This window comes from Chelmon rostratus, chromosome 11, assembly GCF_017976325.1.
Source record: "Chelmon rostratus isolate fCheRos1 chromosome 11, fCheRos1.pri, whole genome shotgun sequence".
Classification (NCBI taxonomy): Eukaryota; Metazoa; Chordata; class Actinopteri; order Chaetodontiformes; family Chaetodontidae; genus Chelmon; species Chelmon rostratus.
The window spans coordinates 22,113,367-22,129,911 of record NC_055668.1 but is presented as its reverse complement, the minus strand read 5'-3'; the positions used below and the strand labels follow the sequence as shown (position 1 = coordinate 22,129,911).

The following is a 16,545-nucleotide window of genomic DNA, read 5'->3' as shown; positions in this document are numbered from 1 at the left end:
GCAATGACAGACGTGGTCAAAATAGTGCTGGTGCAAACATTGCTAACAGGAGGTCACTGCTACATAATCCCATACTCCCACAACACAGACCCTGCTGCCAACATGGCCGGTTTTGACGAGACCCGGTTGGACCTCTAGGTGCAGGTAGCCTTTCCGTAATAGCTTTTTTCAGGTTTATGATTGGCCAACATGGCTTCAGGGTTAGGATTATATTGCCGGGTGTTGGTTTATACATGCTCTTAACAGTGTTTCATTTGTGTTTTTGCATTTTTGCATTTTCATATGGACAGGATTTTTTATTTTTTTGAGAACAAAGGAAGAAAAATCCTGTTTTAAAAAACACAGTATTTGGGTGGACTTGGCCTGAGTCTTAACACCTTCCCTCTGCTTCATTAAGTCCAGATTCTGTATTTTGTGTGTTTGTGAATCGATATGTTGCTCCTCAAATGCCTGGGAAATAACATCAACAAACTATTTTCTGCTCAACAATTAAGTTTAAATTCTGATAAATGTTTTAATAATCTAAATGTTCTCACTTCATTAAACTGCAGCACCATTTATCATTATCCCTGTCAAACTGTATACGTTGTTTGGATTAGTTTGGAGAGGGAGGACAGAAGTTTACATTTTTCCTCTATCTGCCTCCCATTCTCTCTTCTTTCCCTCTCATCTCCCTCACTTCTTCTTTCCTTCTTCCTCTTCACCTAATTTTCCCCTCTCCTCTCTTCACCTTCTCACATCCTCTCTTCTCCTTTCCACTGCCTCCTGTATTCTTTATATCTCTTTCCTCCCATGTTCTCTCCTCTCTCCCCCTGTCAGCGTACTGCAGGCTCTAAGGCCTTTTTTGTGGTAGAAGAACACACTTGATCCTGTTCAACTCTTCAGGAGCTGCATGGAAACACTGATTAGCAATTAAGCCCCCCTCTCCTTCAAATTAATCTGTTTATGAAACCAATTAAATGGAAAGGAGGGGGGTTGTTACACATGTCTCTCAGATATCCTGCTTTGAGTTGAACGAGCAAGGCTGCACCCCGAGATTTAGAAATCTAACCGCCAATTAACCGTGGCATGTGTGTATTTATAAACATGCGGGTATTGGTATGATTACACTTCAAATCATCCTGTTGTGTGAAAATTTCAAATTAATATGCAAATATTCATGAGGGAAGTGAAACATTGCTTGAAAATACAGAAAAACTAGCATCTTAAATCAGGTCAATTGAGTCAGTCCGTCCCTATGTTGAAGTTGGATTATAAAGCATTTGTAAAGAAAACTGGTTCAAGGCTTAAACCATCACAAAATACAGCCATTAATGATGCCTGGGCTTTCCACAACAACGTTTAATGCAATAGTAAGCGTCTTTGTAATAGATTACAGACAAATCAAGTTAAATGCAGTTTAGTATTGATCTCGATGGGTGTCTATAAACGGGATTAGGTTTAATCCCATTCATTCCCAAATGAAGAAGGGATATGAAACCAGGCTGTGGCCCAATCTGGGACCAGGTGGCTGATTTGGCATTAAGGGCCAGACCTTCATGACCCACCCGCACAACCCCCCAGACAGACGCACACACGGGCACATTAATAGTGTATACATGTACACATTCATACTTACCCTCTAGACACATACACATGTGCATAAATAGCTACATATACTTTAATACATGCAAGACTGCAACCATGCTTTATACATTTTACACACAGCAACACACACATGCATTCACACCCACAAGCATAAAACAAGCCAACCACACAGTCTCTTTCACATATATACACAGACAGACGCACACGCACGCAAGCACACACACACACACACACTCCTCTAAATCCATTTAATGCCATCTCCTCAGCAGCATGTTGACATAAGAGGCCAATGGGCTTAACCAAAGCACATTTAAACATGGGTAAATGAAACCGGCTATGAAAAATCACTTAAGGATGCTTAATCGTGGAGCATATGCGCAGCTTGGCCCAGCCATCGGCCAAAGAAAGCCAGTAATACTTTGATGGTGTAAAATATATGTAATCTACTGCTCTGTATGATGCAATCAGAGCTCATGGTGTAGACAGGAAGGTAACCGGCATTGAGGATGCAAAGTTTAAGAGGGGACAGTAAGCCTGCTTTGTCACATCGCGAAACAAAAACAGACCTGGCTGCTGTTGCTTGTTGTCTCAGCGAGGCAAATACGCACCAGGCCTCACATTCAGCTGAATCCATGCAAATCAGAAAGGGGATTTTCTTCAGTATTCAAACACTGAGAACCTTTTTGTTTTAGAAAGTTGTCCAATCCTGTTCTGAAAATGCAAACGAATTCTCTGTCATTACACAGTGACTTACATCTTAATTCAGGATTTGACTTAAGCAGAAATTATTAATCAATTAATGGACGGAAACCAAATTATTCTGATTGTTTTAGTCATTTTTCAAGCAAAAATTTGCTCCTCAAATATAAGGATTTGCTGCTTGTTTGTGTCACATGTGATAACAACTGAAATATATTTTGATTTTGGGCTGTTGATTGAGTAAAACAATTTAAGGGCATCACTTTCGACTCTATGAAGTTGTGAATACTTCACTACTTGATTTCACAGACTAAACAATTAATCAAGAGAATAACTGGTAGATTAATCGATAATATGAAATAATCCTTAGTCGCAGCCCTATATTTGATTTAAATTGATCCGACACGGCAGTGACTGAATATGCAGATGCATGCAGACAACATTAAGCCACTTTTACCCAGCATACAGTATGTCACAACACCATACACAACCTGATTGTAATTGTAAACTGTTTCGGTAATTATACATTGTGAATGTGTTCGAAGGTGTCTATCTGGTCTGACTCTCTACTCTAATTGTCTCAGGCTAATTTAACAAGTGACAGATGTGAGAACAGCCTCTAACCTACTACTACACCCCCCAACCCACACACACACACACACACACACACACACACACAAACCGAGACACACACAAACACAATCCCCGGAACCCACCCTCTCACAACCATTACTCTAATAATTAGTGCCTCTAAGGCTTTGAATGGAGCACAGTGGGAGGTGAGTGGGTGTATGTGTACCTGGGTGTGTGTGGGTGTGCCTGAGTATGTGCTATTGTGAATGTGGGCGTGTGCATGTGTCTTTCATTCTCTGTACGTGGATATGTATATGTACATACAGTAAGTGCTTGTTGGTCTATATAAAAAAAAATCTATGTACGCATGTGAGAATGAGTGTGCGTATGCCTGTATATGAGTGTGTGTGTGTGTGTGTGCGTGTGTGTACTACAGGGGCTTTATCAGGTGTCTGGAGACCCTGGATGGAAGCAGGGAGGGCGGTGTTATGAACAAATAATTGATACAGAAAGAAAGAAATAATTAGCAGATTTGGGCCGGTGTCCACGGCCCCTTATTCTCTCCTGCCAGGTCTGCAGAGCGAGGGAGCGCAGTGTGAGGGGGGCGGTACTCCCTGGAGGAACGCGCGATGGAGGAAAAACACTGATGGATGCTCTTAAGGGAAGGCCCCTGGACACACACAGCACAAAAGGATTTGCCCGCAATTAGCTAGCACAGTCGCCTCGCTCACCTGTGGCACCTGTTTCGTGTGTGAGTCGGCGCGTGTGCGAGAGAGTGTTTGCGTGACAAAGTGGTGAGGCGATTGGGGAGTGTGTGTGCGTGCGTGTGTGCGTGTGTGTGTGGTAGATGTCAAGCTGCATGTGTGGTGAGCAGGTGTAAGCACACAGTTGGTGCTGACAGTGTGAGACAAAGTGCTGGTAGACGGTTTTGTGGTTTTAAAATAATGAACATTTGAATATAAACCTCTGTGTTTGTGTTTGTGTGTGTTTGTGTTTGGTGGCTGTGGGCAGAGATAGGTGGAAACAATGATGTTTGTGTCCTTAAATCTGCTTTAATCACAATGAACCTCTGGAATATTTAAGTCACATATGAACCATAATTTCATTCAGTGAATGCAAAAATCCCAACAATTCAGCAAAAAGCTTTTTTTTTACTGCCATAAAAGGTGTGATGGTTATGCAACAGCTCTAATTAGCATCAGCAGCACTAAAGTAACCAAAACCACAGTAAAAAATGTCTAAAGGCTTTAATGCACTGAGCACCAATGCTGGATTAAAGAGTGAAAAACCTTTTTTTAAAGAAATAAACACGTATTGTGCAAATTGTAGATCAAAGGCTAAAAAAACAAGCATGATCATTGTTATTAACAATGTGTGTGTGTGTGTCAGTGACTAACCATCAGTCACAGTGTTGGCTGGTAATCGACCTACTAATGTGCGGTCTACACACACTTGTTCAAATTGAGGTCCGTTTAGGGTCAGAGTCACCAGTACTCCACTGCTCAGCATCACCTGCAAGGAACCACCAACCCACGCACACCCACACCACCACCCACGCACACACACACACACACACACACACACATACATACACAAAACAACAATGTGTGACGGTTCAATTAGTAAAGTATTTACACATCAAACCTGGAAATAAAGAAAAACGACATCAAACTGGACTTGAAATGGATGACAATGACAATTGTAGAAGAGTTTATCCAACTAGCATTGCTTGAATCAATGCCACAACTTAATATGGCATCTGTGGGTTAATCTGACTGTGGGTGAGTAGAAAGTGGTCATAAGCATCTCCTCATAAAAAAAAAATATTTGATACAAAAACAAGCTTTAATATCTAAAAAGAAGAATCCCGGTTCTCAGACCTCTGTGGTTAATGTTCAAACATTATTACTATCATTAAGCAACACGAGAATTAGCCTTCAGGGATCAAAAAGTGTCACATTATAATTATGATGACATTATTTCAGATGTTCCCTGTTAGCCTAACATGGCCTGGTAACTGGTCTTACAGTACAGTGAAGCTCTTTTTCCAAGGCCGGTCTGAGACTAATCATCTGCCACTATCTGAGCCTGAAAAGAAGTGTGTGTGTGTGTGTGCGAGAGTGTGTGTGTGTACAGTAGGTGGTGGGCTGAGAAGGGTGTGTACCTGGCAGCAATGCTTTTTCCTCCATCTGGTGTGAACACAGGTGTTGGTCTGCAACAGTTCCTGAATGAGCACGATAGATAAACAGAGAGACAGTGAGAGAAACAGAACAAACAGAGAACTGGGGCTCAAGCACCCAATACAACCAATACCTCAAGCTGAGAGCAACACAGAACGTGTTTTAAACAGGCAGGTCAAATGTGTGATTATTGAACACAGATTGAAAATGTATATTATAAGTGCTGTGGCTTCTGCCTGCCTTTATCAAAGCTGCAAAACACTGAAATTTTAATCTTGCTGTAATGCCAGTGTCGCTCGTACGTGCATTAATTATCTTGGAGGTACACAGTGGCGGACACTTGCCACTACAGGTGGCCACTGCAGCAGCTCCTGCTCACAGAGGGGTGGGAGAGAGTTGAAAGAGGATGCAGGTAAGGACTGCTTGTGTGCATGTCTGTGTGTGTGTGTGTGTGTGTGTGTGTGTAAGGTCAGTCATTCCTGCCACATTCCAAACCCAGCTGGGGTGATTGGATGGGAGGAGAGAGGGACGGAGCGGGAAGACGAGGTTGGGGTGTGGAGGTGAGATGGGGTGTTTCTAGTTTCAGACAATGGTTACGGGTGAGAGGAAGGAGGTGGATGGGTGGGGAGTGTGTGCGAGTTTGTGTGGTGTGTGTGTGTGTGTGTGTGCGTGTGTGTATAACAGCCACAGACAGGTTCCAGCAAACAAAGCTAGGTCTGTACTGCCACAAGTACAGAGGGGATGAAGGGGGGAGGAAGAGGGGGATGAATGAGGGGAGAGGAAGGGAAGGAGGGGGGAGAGAAGGAGGGAGGAAGAGAAGGGATGAGGGGCAGCCTGCAGCCCCCTGATCCCCTCAAATATCCCCCTCGATGACAGAGCTCCGCCGAAAGAGAGGTGATGAGAGAGGAGAGGGAGAGAGGAGAACAAACGGAACGACAGGGAGAGTGAAGGGAGAGGGAGAAAAGAAAGAGAATGCCCCTATTTGTTAATCAATCGGCCGTTTCGGAAAGGGAAAACTCCGAAAATCCCCAGAGGGAGGAAGAAGACAGGGGGGAAGCCAGGAGGGGTGGGTGGTGGTGGAAGGTTTAACAGAGGAGGCGGGTACCTCCAACTCCTTCAGCGAATCGCGTAGCTTCTCCGGTCGGCGGTTCCTGGGGGTCCACGAATAGCCTCGAGCTATGGAGGAAAAACATGAGAGGGACCTAAAGATCATGTGACTTGAACTTTTAAATGCAGACATAGGAGAAATACTTTTTTACTTTTTTTTTTCTAAAAGGCCCTCATGGGAATCTGGAAGAATGTGGCACCAAAAACAGGAAAGGGTGAAAGGGTTGAACTTTGTATCTGGGTTGAGATCTAAGTATGAAAAGGAGTGACATGAGGAATAAAGGGTGGTGACAACACGGTCAGGTGGAATAAAGAGATGCAGGTACATGAAGCTGGTGTTCCAAAATGCAACGCTGAATCTATTCTTGAATGAATACAGAATGATGGCCGCACTCATGAATCTTAGCCCCATTTTGACTGCGGGGACAAATCCTTAGGCCCAATCAGTGCTGAAACAAGCTGATTGATCAACTAAATGAAGCAGCTTGAAGATGTCGCCTTGAGCAAAGCCAAATTTCAATTAACTACTCACTAATTTTTTCTAATTTATAGACTAAAAAATGAACTGATTAATTGAAATACAATCAACAGGTTAGTCATTTCTAAACATACTCAGTCTTCCACTGTTAGAAAACTGAGAAGGTACATTAGAATAACTCAAACTCAGAGTGTTTCAACGTATTTAGCTATGTAATACTTAATTTTTATAGGGGCAAGTATATTGCATGAATCACTGCTACATACCACATCTTTACAGTCTAAGATAGTTTGTACATACAATAAAATGACCATAATACTCAATGACAAGCACCAGATCATTCAAGGCAACATGAGTGACTTCAACTTTAAAATGATCCCTGTCATCTGCTTTCAGATCTGTGGGTAAGAAGTTTTACATAATGGTTCCACAAGTAACAAAAGCCCAAATGAGGATTTATGAAAGATGCCCGCTGGGTTACTGAGCCAGAAATCCTGAGAGGAACCAACAGGCCACTTAGGAACCTGATTATTATGGCAATTATTGATGCATTTAATATCAGCAAATTTAATGAAATGATCACTCCAGCATTGCTTACCCTTAGTAGCAGGAGCTGTGTCACTCATTTACTTTTATGTTCAAACTCCAATGTGAAACCATTACGTACTATGTAGAAAATACATTGATGTAGTTACAAGTTTTATATTTCTGACTACCATATCACCAAAGCAGCAAAAGTCTGAAGTCTGCTGCTTACAGATTGATGTGGCTGCACTAAAGGAGTGAAAATATTCTACTGAAAGCAAAATGTCCCTTCATAAACACACACACACTGGTCCTTGAGGAGAAGCAAATATTTAATCGTGAGGACTTTTGGCGCTCTTGAGTTATCTCCCAAATGCAACCTCGCAGTTAGCGGCACATATCTCAACACATACCACACCAAGGCCCCTTCATTTTAATTTCCCAGCCCTCCCTTTTACCACCCATCTCTAGTGGTTAAACAGAGGAAGGGAAAGATGTGGAAAAAAAGCAGCTAATTGAATTTGTGCATCTGCTTCTGCCCACGCACATACATGAAGTTCAGTGGGAGAAAAAAATAAAAGGAAAGGAAGGACTGCTGTTTTCAATATGGTGCAATCACTCTCCTATCTGTTTATTTTACAGTCTCCCTCTTCATCTCTACTGAAACGAACCATTAAGGAGTGGGATTCTCTATTAAGAATGAGTGGGAAGAGGAGGTAAACAGATGCATACAAATGAGGGTGTGGAGGGGAGGGGGGGTCAGGGGAGAGAGGAGGGAGGGGAGGGCAGGGGGATGAGTGTTCGTCTCCTGATAAGGGTGTTTGTATTCCACTACTGGGTGAAAAGCAGAGAGAGTAAGGGGAATAGAGGGAGGGAGGGAGAGAATAGAGCAAGTAGGACAGTTGACTGGCTAGGACAGCGATTTCTGGAAGATGGTCATCCACCGGTAAGATGGCTGGGGCTCAAACACACTCACACTGGAGGACATGAAGAATAAAATTGTTTCAGCCACTCTTTTGAGTTTCACTGTTGGGAACTTACCTTCACAGAACAGGAGTTTCTCATTGTAGTAGTGATGCTCGTGGGAACTGGCTGGAAAAAATAAATAAAAAGGCCAAGTGAAGGGTTTGATTTGGAATATGTAAAATAACATGGTGTACAGGATAAACGATTCAGATGCAGGTGCAGATAATGAGGGACAGAAAACTAAGCTGGAGCTCAAACATCCCCCTTTAGCTCCAAGAGACCTTGTTGGCACAGTGTAACCAATAACCGTGCCTCGTGGCCCGGTCACTGTGAGCAAGAAAGTGGCCAGTCTGGTGGCCGGCCTCTCTGGCAGGCAGGAACACCTCCAGGATTAGTAGTATTAATCAGATAAGGGGGTGAGGGGCCAGACAGGCCCAGACATGGGCACCTGCTCTGGGGCTGGGTTGGGAGGGCTGGGGGGGGGGCGTTTGGCTGCAGGGGACCCCCGGAGCTGCTCTAATGAGCCTGGGTCTACCTCTAGTGGGGAGATGTGGAACTACACCTGGCTTCATGGCCATTTCATTGATACTGATACACTGAATGTTGTCTATGTTACAAACGCTCATGTAAATGGACCCTAAATGTCACAGTACAAGACACACAAATTCACTCATTTGCCAGTTTATTAGGTACACTTAGCTAAAATTACTGCAGTCTAATACAGCAGTCCTGCAATGAATCCTACCTTCATGAAGAGGTGTTTCTGTTACTACTACCCTCATTGATATAAATGGCTTGGACAAAATAATAGAAACAACTGTCAGCACAGCACAATTTAGCTAAGCCAAAAAAATGATAAGTTGAATCAACACCTCTCAAACACTTTCATCAAACTAACGAACGTTATAACCTTCATAAGGGAAGCATCAATTGCAAGTATGTTGTACTCGACTGGACAGCTTTTATTTTGGTGAAACCTGTTGCTTATTCAGTCATGAATATATAGTGTTACAGAGAAATACTCCAGTTTTCAGGGGCTGTAAGGGACCTTTGAGTAATAAGAGCCAAAATATTGACGTAGTATATCGTTTTGAAATGTAATTTTTTCCCCCACAGCCTGGCTGAGCACACACACACATTCATTTGTTCAAGCTGAATAATTCAGTCTCAACACAAAATATCAAATGGAGAAATTTTAATCTAATCTAATGTAATCAACCGTACATGTAATCGTATCATGACCTGAGCCATCGTTACAACGCTGTGTGAAAATGTTGTGATACTTTTGGATAGAGATTCTGCTCCCCTGCTCTGTCGCTCCCCTCCTACTCCTCCTCCCACTTTCCTCCATCCACTCTGATATCAAGCCACACTTTAGTAATCCTCCAAATGAAAGGATTTGGAGCGAGAGCATCGTCTCTCCACTGAAGATTGGAATGAAAGAGAAGGCAGCTTCTCAGATGAGGGAGAAGGGAGAAAACCCCATGATGAGAGGGAGAGAGGAAGAAACAGGGAGACATACTGTACACAAAATGAGAAAGAACAAAATATACATGGTGGGAGAAAAAAATGAGACAAAGAGAAGGAAATCAGTGAAAGAGAGGTAGAAACATCTGAGACTGGCACAGTAACAAAAGAAAAAACAAGTAGATGGAGAGAAAGAGACTGAAAAAACACAGAATTGATGGAGTAAAACAGGGAAGTGAAAAGAAAGAGATACTGCATTAAAAAAGAAAGAGAGGGTTTATGCACAACGGTGAGTGACTTCGGCCACAAAGAGAACTCTCACAGAAAGTAATGATATTAATGAAAGCTGCCCTAATCAATATTTCACGTTAAACAATGGCTCAGTCTTTCAAACCACTGCTCACTACCTGCTCAGCATCAAATGACAGACAAAGTTAGCAACCAGCTTCTGAGCATAATGAAGCATTTAGCAGCTAACGGGCCGGATATTTCCCTCAGGAGTTGGTGGAAACTAAAAGCACAAATGAGAGCGAAAATTGGACACGACACAACTGAACTGAATGCAAGTGTTGCAACTGTCTGCTAACATGACTGTCATATTAACTGATCAATACAACAAGGTGATAAAATGCCACTATTGTGTTTAGAGCTTCTTGCATTGGCCAAAAAAAGTAATGCAGGTTTAAATAAATATTAAACGAAACAAGGAATTTCAAGGATATCAATATTCAATGACAGAAAAAATGCATGAAATTACTTTTAATTAAAAACGATAAACTGATAATCCATTTTAAAGCAAAGACAAGGCGAAGAGGCAGCGGCCCACTTTTGACAACTTATACTCTCATGTGTACATTTTCTAAATATCAAAGTCTGTAGCTTGTGTAGCAGAAAGGCTAAATAAGTTAAGAAATATAGTTCTTCCTATGGTGTTGCAAAAGGTCAGTTCTCTTTGTGTATGAAAGTTCAATCGCATTAGTCGGTAGTTTGAACTGCACTCTACATACTGAGCAGTTGCACCTGTGTTCTAAAATATTAATTTCATACTTTCTACGTTTGTTAAATATACAAAAAATTTGAAGGCAGCTTAAGTCTGTTGCGCTCTCATTGACAAGTTAGTGTCACTTTGAAAATGGTTGACTTTTGGTCGGAAACTTGTAAAATTTGTCTAATTTTGAAGGTGTGGCACATGGAGGACAAAATATGTAGCAAAGCTCCTCAGGCTACACAGTGTGATTTTTAAAAATGCTTGCAAGATGCATCATTTTCATCAGGAAAAAAAAAACAGACACACATGCACACATAACAAAAGAAAAGCAAAGGAAGAGGCAGCACGATCCTACACTGCTACGACCGTGGGGGAGCGATTTGAGCGCTTCCTGATGGTAAGGGAAGCCTCCTGGCCTGAGGCAATATGAGGCTGGACTACATGGGGCCTCTCGCTATGTGATCTGGGAAAAAGTCAACAGTTTAGTTTTGCTATCACTGTGTGGCAGGACCTCGGGTCAACAGGAACACAGGGAGTGTAAGAGATAGAACCACTAAGGCCTAATAACCTGTGTGTGTGTGTGTGTGTGTGTGTGGTATGTGCATGTGTGTATAAGGTTTTAGGTTGTAAATCCTACATACTAATAGCCTCTGTGTGGACAAGTGTATGTGTAGGACCAATAATTTGTATGTCTCTGTGTGTGTTTACAGCTTATGTGAGCGTGGGAGACAGCAAAAAGCCCTTCTTCATATATAAGAAAAATCACATACATTCCAAATACAAGACAAATGCAACTTATCTTAAACACAAACAGACATCCAATATAAACACTATTTACCTGGCTCTCCTTTATCGTAGTACTGATAGGTGCCAATATCTGTATCTGTGGGGCGAGAGAGAGGGAGAGAGGGAGAGAGGGGGGGAGAGAGAGAGAGAGAGAGAGAGAGAGAGAGAGAGAGATGAACATCTAGCTGTCAGGGAAAAGCAGAAGACAGATCAGCAATTTCGCACCGTGGGATAAACAATCGCTATCAGCCAGTGGCCTGTCCCGTCTGCCAGCACCACGGTTTGAGCTGAGATAAGGCCCTGTGAGGGAGGAGGAGGTGGGAGGGTGGGCTGGGGGGTCCGAGCCAGAATGGAGGGGGGAGGCAGAGGGGTATTAATAAAGACAGGAGTGTGCCTTAACCCATCCCACCTGAGGGAGAGACTCTGATTTACACACATGCAACATATACATTTAAAAGTAGACACACAGACTCAGCAGCCAGTTACAAAAACACAAGACCAACATATACATAGCAGGCAGCACACACACGTGTGTGCACACACACACACTTACACATACACATACACATACACATACACATACACATACACACACCAAACTGCTGAGCTGAGCCTTTTTTGTCAGTGTTATTCCTGCAGGCCCAAAACCATAAGCAGCCAGACTCGGATTCGCACAACACATCGTTTCTTTATCGCTCCACGACTGTTGCTGCGGCTGCTGCTGCTCCTGAGGCCAGGTCACACTAATACAACAGGAGAGCTGATGGCACACACACACACAAACGGAACCCTATTAGTAATGGCTTGATGTCACTTTTTCATTCCTGACAGGGATAGTGATACTATAACCTTGAGTACCAGCCAATAACAACCATTTTTCCATTAAAAAATAACTACGTTTTTTTTTAAACATCTGTATGAAAGCACTTTCTAACATTAAATCAAATGATTCTTCGTCATATTAAAAGACCAATGTGTAGAATTCAGTGGCATTTAGCAATGAGGTTCCAGACTGCAAAAAAATGAGTACCACTCGCCTCACCCTTCCCTTTCTCAGCGTGTAAGAGAACCTACAGTGGCTGTGAAACTTGCAAAAAGGAGAAAGACCCTCTCTGGATGAAGGACTACTGTACAAGCATGGCTGTGCAACAAAGTGGACTTTGTGGATGAGGATTCACTTCTAAAGTAACAGAAACACAAGGTTTCTTCTTTTCAGTTGATTATACACTAATGAAAACATACTTGTGAGTATTACATTCCAGTTATGCCATACTCTGGCAATGTAGCCCCCAAAATTCTACACACTGGTCCTTTAAGATTCACTTGTAGTGTCAAACTCACTGAGAATTAACACCATATTCTACAGTTTTATGCATTTAGCCGCATAGCTTCCTCCATGACCGTATGATGCAGTTATCAACAAACAATATCAGATATTATATGCTGCATTAAATACCTACGCAGCATGAAATAGCAGAGGTAAGGTGTCAACAGGCAGGTGAAGAAAGATGAGTATTTAACCAGCTACAGCATATTGTTCTCAGGAATTTGTGAACCAAACCCAGATCTACATTCATCAGCAGGCCAGAAACATGACTACGATGAAATACTCATGTTGCTCTTTATTTGCTTAATGTGTAAATTGGCAACCGCAGCACATAATCAGTGTTATTTACAGCATGTTGCTCAAAGCGTGGCTACAAACATTTGCATGACGTTTCAGTTTGTGTGGAATCAGACTAACCTATATTTGTGGGATTTCTATGCACGGAAATCCTTTCTTAAGGGCACAGCATGTAATTTCCGATAGGGGTCTCTCATTCAAAACAATGAAAACGAAAGTCATAGTTCGATGATGTTGTGAAGTGGCGAGGGATCATTGAGTTGTCCTTATTGCTAAACAACCACATCGCTAATAAAAATCTATCTGACATGACTCAGGCAGAAATGTTCATGGACAAGTTAATGTATTAAAGCTTTATTCAGATTATGTCTAATCACACTAGCTAACTTCCTCCCTCGCTCTCTGAAGTATCATCTGGCGTTTCCTGTAGAGGCAACCAAATGAAACACAGTTACAGTGAGTAAGACTACGTATTTCTCTGGGTTTGATCATTATTGCAAATATTTGGGGTAATGTACTAAGTGTACAACCCAACAAAATATATGACATGGGTCTAGTTGTTGTCACATATTTTCATGTGGAAATGTTACATATTGTGCATTAAAAGATGGAAGGTGTGCACAGGAGGTTTTTAACTTTCCACATGACACTTGGATAAGTTATATACTGAACCATGCTTCAGGCTTCAACTAGTTCTGATGTCACAAAATCATGCTTGTTCAAACACACCTTAAACTCAGATTTAAGGTAAACTCAGAGAAATGTTCCTCCTTCAGCTGACAAATGTAAAAACAGTCATTCTGCAAGTGAAGCAAAACACATTTTTGAGAGGAGGGAGACTTTAATAATTCCCATTAACTTCATTCATCACAGAACTAGTCTCTTGGGAAAGTTAGGACAAAAAAAACTTTTTTCACAGAGTGAAAATGTCATTCAGGACCGAAGAAGAACAAAGCAACATGATTAAAAATACTGTGTTTCTTAGCATCACATTTAGGCATCAACAAATTACAGGTTAGAGAAGTAGGACACATTGGTCACCAGGTCAAATCTGGTTAAAAATCTGTGTCAGTATAATGAATAAAAAACTCCTATTTTCCTAGTCTGCAGTGGTTGTTGAGGTCTCCTTGTACAGAGCAATTTAGAAACTGTAATGCTGCTTAGTAGCGTTACAGTAGAAGGCTATGAGAGATGTCTGCTGTGGTGTGAAGTTGTACAAACATGATTAACACATGCCACAGACACACACAAGCAACATTTAAAATATCTGTTTCATAGCATTATATAGTAAATGCTGCTTTTATGAATCTATATTTTTGTTTTTGAGGCGGATGTATACGATGTAAGGAAAGTGGCAATAGGGAGCGTCACACCTCAGTGACCAGGCCTCTTCGCTCAGATGTATCCATCCACATTTCTCCAAGATAGCAGAAGACCCACACACACAGCAGGAAAAAACAAACAAATAAGGATATGTCACCATCACCTAGGATATACACCCTGTCGTACCTTTGTGTATACACATAAACGCACAACACAGTCAGGCTCCAAGAGACACTATCTTCGTCTAAAGCTCAGCAGACTGTGAAAGACAAGACAGAATGGAAAGCGGGAGAAAACAAGAAAATGGAGAAACAGAGCATTTCCGTCTAACAGAAGAGATGGACTGATAGGTGGCGAGCGGGAAAACGCACAGAAACTGCCAGAAAAGTCAAACTTGTATGACACCCACTGGGCCTCTCAAGGATGAACTGGTCGCTAGTAAACGTTTCTCAATGTAAACATCATGGTGATGTAGGTGGTGTCATGTGCATGACTTAACGCAACTGATCAAAAAGTAGTGTGAATATAACACCGTACATGTACAAAGCACACACAAAAAAAGATCCGGATAGCTGTGAATCTGAGAAATGGTCATCAATATGAAAATGTACCGCCTTTAAAGGGGAACTCCAGCAACGTTACACACTGACATCCATTTACAGGTCTTCAGAAGTACAACTGTATATGTGAAAAAAGACGTATTAAGCATTTCCTCAAGTGATGTCACTTGAGTCAGCGTTGGTCGGGGCCAAGGACTATACTTGGTTTAAAGTGATTAAAAATCTGGGAGTGTGGAGATAGAGAGAAGTGGCCAGACTTCTGTAGCCCGCTTCCCATCTCTGCTCGAGGCTGCTACTAATACAACACACCCAAATCTCAAATTGAACTATTAGAAGATCTGGGTACTTGTGTTGCATTGTGGGTAATGTAGGCTCCGGTCCAAGCTTTTGATAAGGAAGAAGAAATCATGGAATAAAAAAGACAATATCTCTGTTTCTACTATATCGCTTTTGATACTTTTTGGTTAAACTGTCCATCATGACAGTTGCACTCCTATAGGGACATCATAACAGGAGCCTAATGCTAATTTGGTGGACTACACACTACAATGGAAGTATGAGCTAACTGGTTTTGTGGGTCAGTTTTTTTAGAAAAACTTGTGAAGCTGAGTACTAGTGTGATGTAGCAGTAATTGTACCAAAGTAAGTAAAGCTTCTCAGCTTTAACCTGCCTGAAATGAACATCAGTGAACCAAGATGAACTGATTAATAAACAGCTCATCAGAGTTATGGGTTTCTTTGGTTGTTGCAGGTATTAGCTTGTGCAGAGGACTGGGGCATTTGATTACAACCATTTACACAGTGTCAGTCTCAACTACCAATTACTAGAATTTACTCTTTTACTCTTGCCTATAATGATAGACAGTCATGTTGATATCACAAGCGTATAACTGTTCTCGCGTACTGTTTACCAAGCTTCTCACAGTGAAAAAAAAAGTCTTTAGTTTGTTTAATTTTCGTCTATGACAGTCTGATTTATACTTGATACAAAAAGGGCACCCTCTTTGGCAAACATGTGAACTTGTGGCTTGTGGCTAGGCATGTAACAAGCTTCCTTGTAAACAAATGTGGGAATGGTGGCATCCCTTTGTCAACATTAGTCAACATGCGTGCGGTCTCAGAAAACATACAGATGTTTCACTGGTTTCTTGAGTTGCTTGTGATCATGCTAACCAATTACACTTTTAAACAATGTCAAAATACAGTTTAATGTTGTAAAAAACAATATAAAGAATGTCACGTAGTATAATGCAATAAACAGACATTGATAGCACGAGAATCTGAAGAGACAAAGAGAAAGTGAAAACAGACAGATTGAGAATTGGTGTTGACTGAGAGTCAGATTGCTGAAGTAGATATAGGTAAGGTGGGGAAAAGGTGTGAAAACAAAGTGAGTGATGACAGAAAGGGCCAGAGAGAGAATCACTGAGAGAGAGGGAGATTGAACATGGTGATAAGTGCTACCTTTAACTTGGAGTGAGCTCTTGGTGGACCACAAGTGCAGCTCAGCCAGGCAGAACGCCATCTGACGGAGGAGTGTAACCCAAGTCTGCAGAGAGGCACAAGTGAGAGAAAGAACAAATGAAAGGAGAAAGAGACAGGGCACACCAAACACAACCACAGATGCATATCTTGACGAGACGACATAACAGATTGACAAAAATAGGCCTAAGGGGCAAACA

At 41.8% G+C, this 16,545-nt stretch overlaps 1 protein-coding gene across 5 annotated transcripts in view; it reads right to left on the bottom strand.

Annotated features, from left to right (window-relative positions):
* LOC121613817 (WD repeat containing planar cell polarity effector) overlaps nucleotides 1-16,545 on the bottom strand; it is a 78,585-nt gene that overhangs the window by 38,250 nt on the left and 23,790 nt on the right. For all 5 annotated transcript variants that reach the window (XR_006007213.1, XM_041947466.1, XM_041947464.1 and 2 more), the window contains exons 2-7: nucleotides 16,328-16,412; nucleotides 11,409-11,453; nucleotides 8,191-8,241; nucleotides 6,145-6,215; nucleotides 5,024-5,083; nucleotides 4,257-4,371 (exon numbers count right to left, since the gene is read on the bottom strand). Coding sequence is in view for 4 of the 5 variants with exons in the window: in XM_041947464.1 (XP_041803398.1) it covers nucleotides 4,257-4,371; nucleotides 5,024-5,083; nucleotides 6,145-6,215; nucleotides 8,191-8,241; nucleotides 11,409-11,453; nucleotides 16,328-16,412 (427 nt within the window). In the remaining variant the exon portion in view is untranslated. The remainder of the gene's footprint in view (nucleotides 1-4,256; nucleotides 4,372-5,023; nucleotides 5,084-6,144; nucleotides 6,216-8,190; nucleotides 8,242-11,408; nucleotides 11,454-16,327; nucleotides 16,413-16,545) is intronic.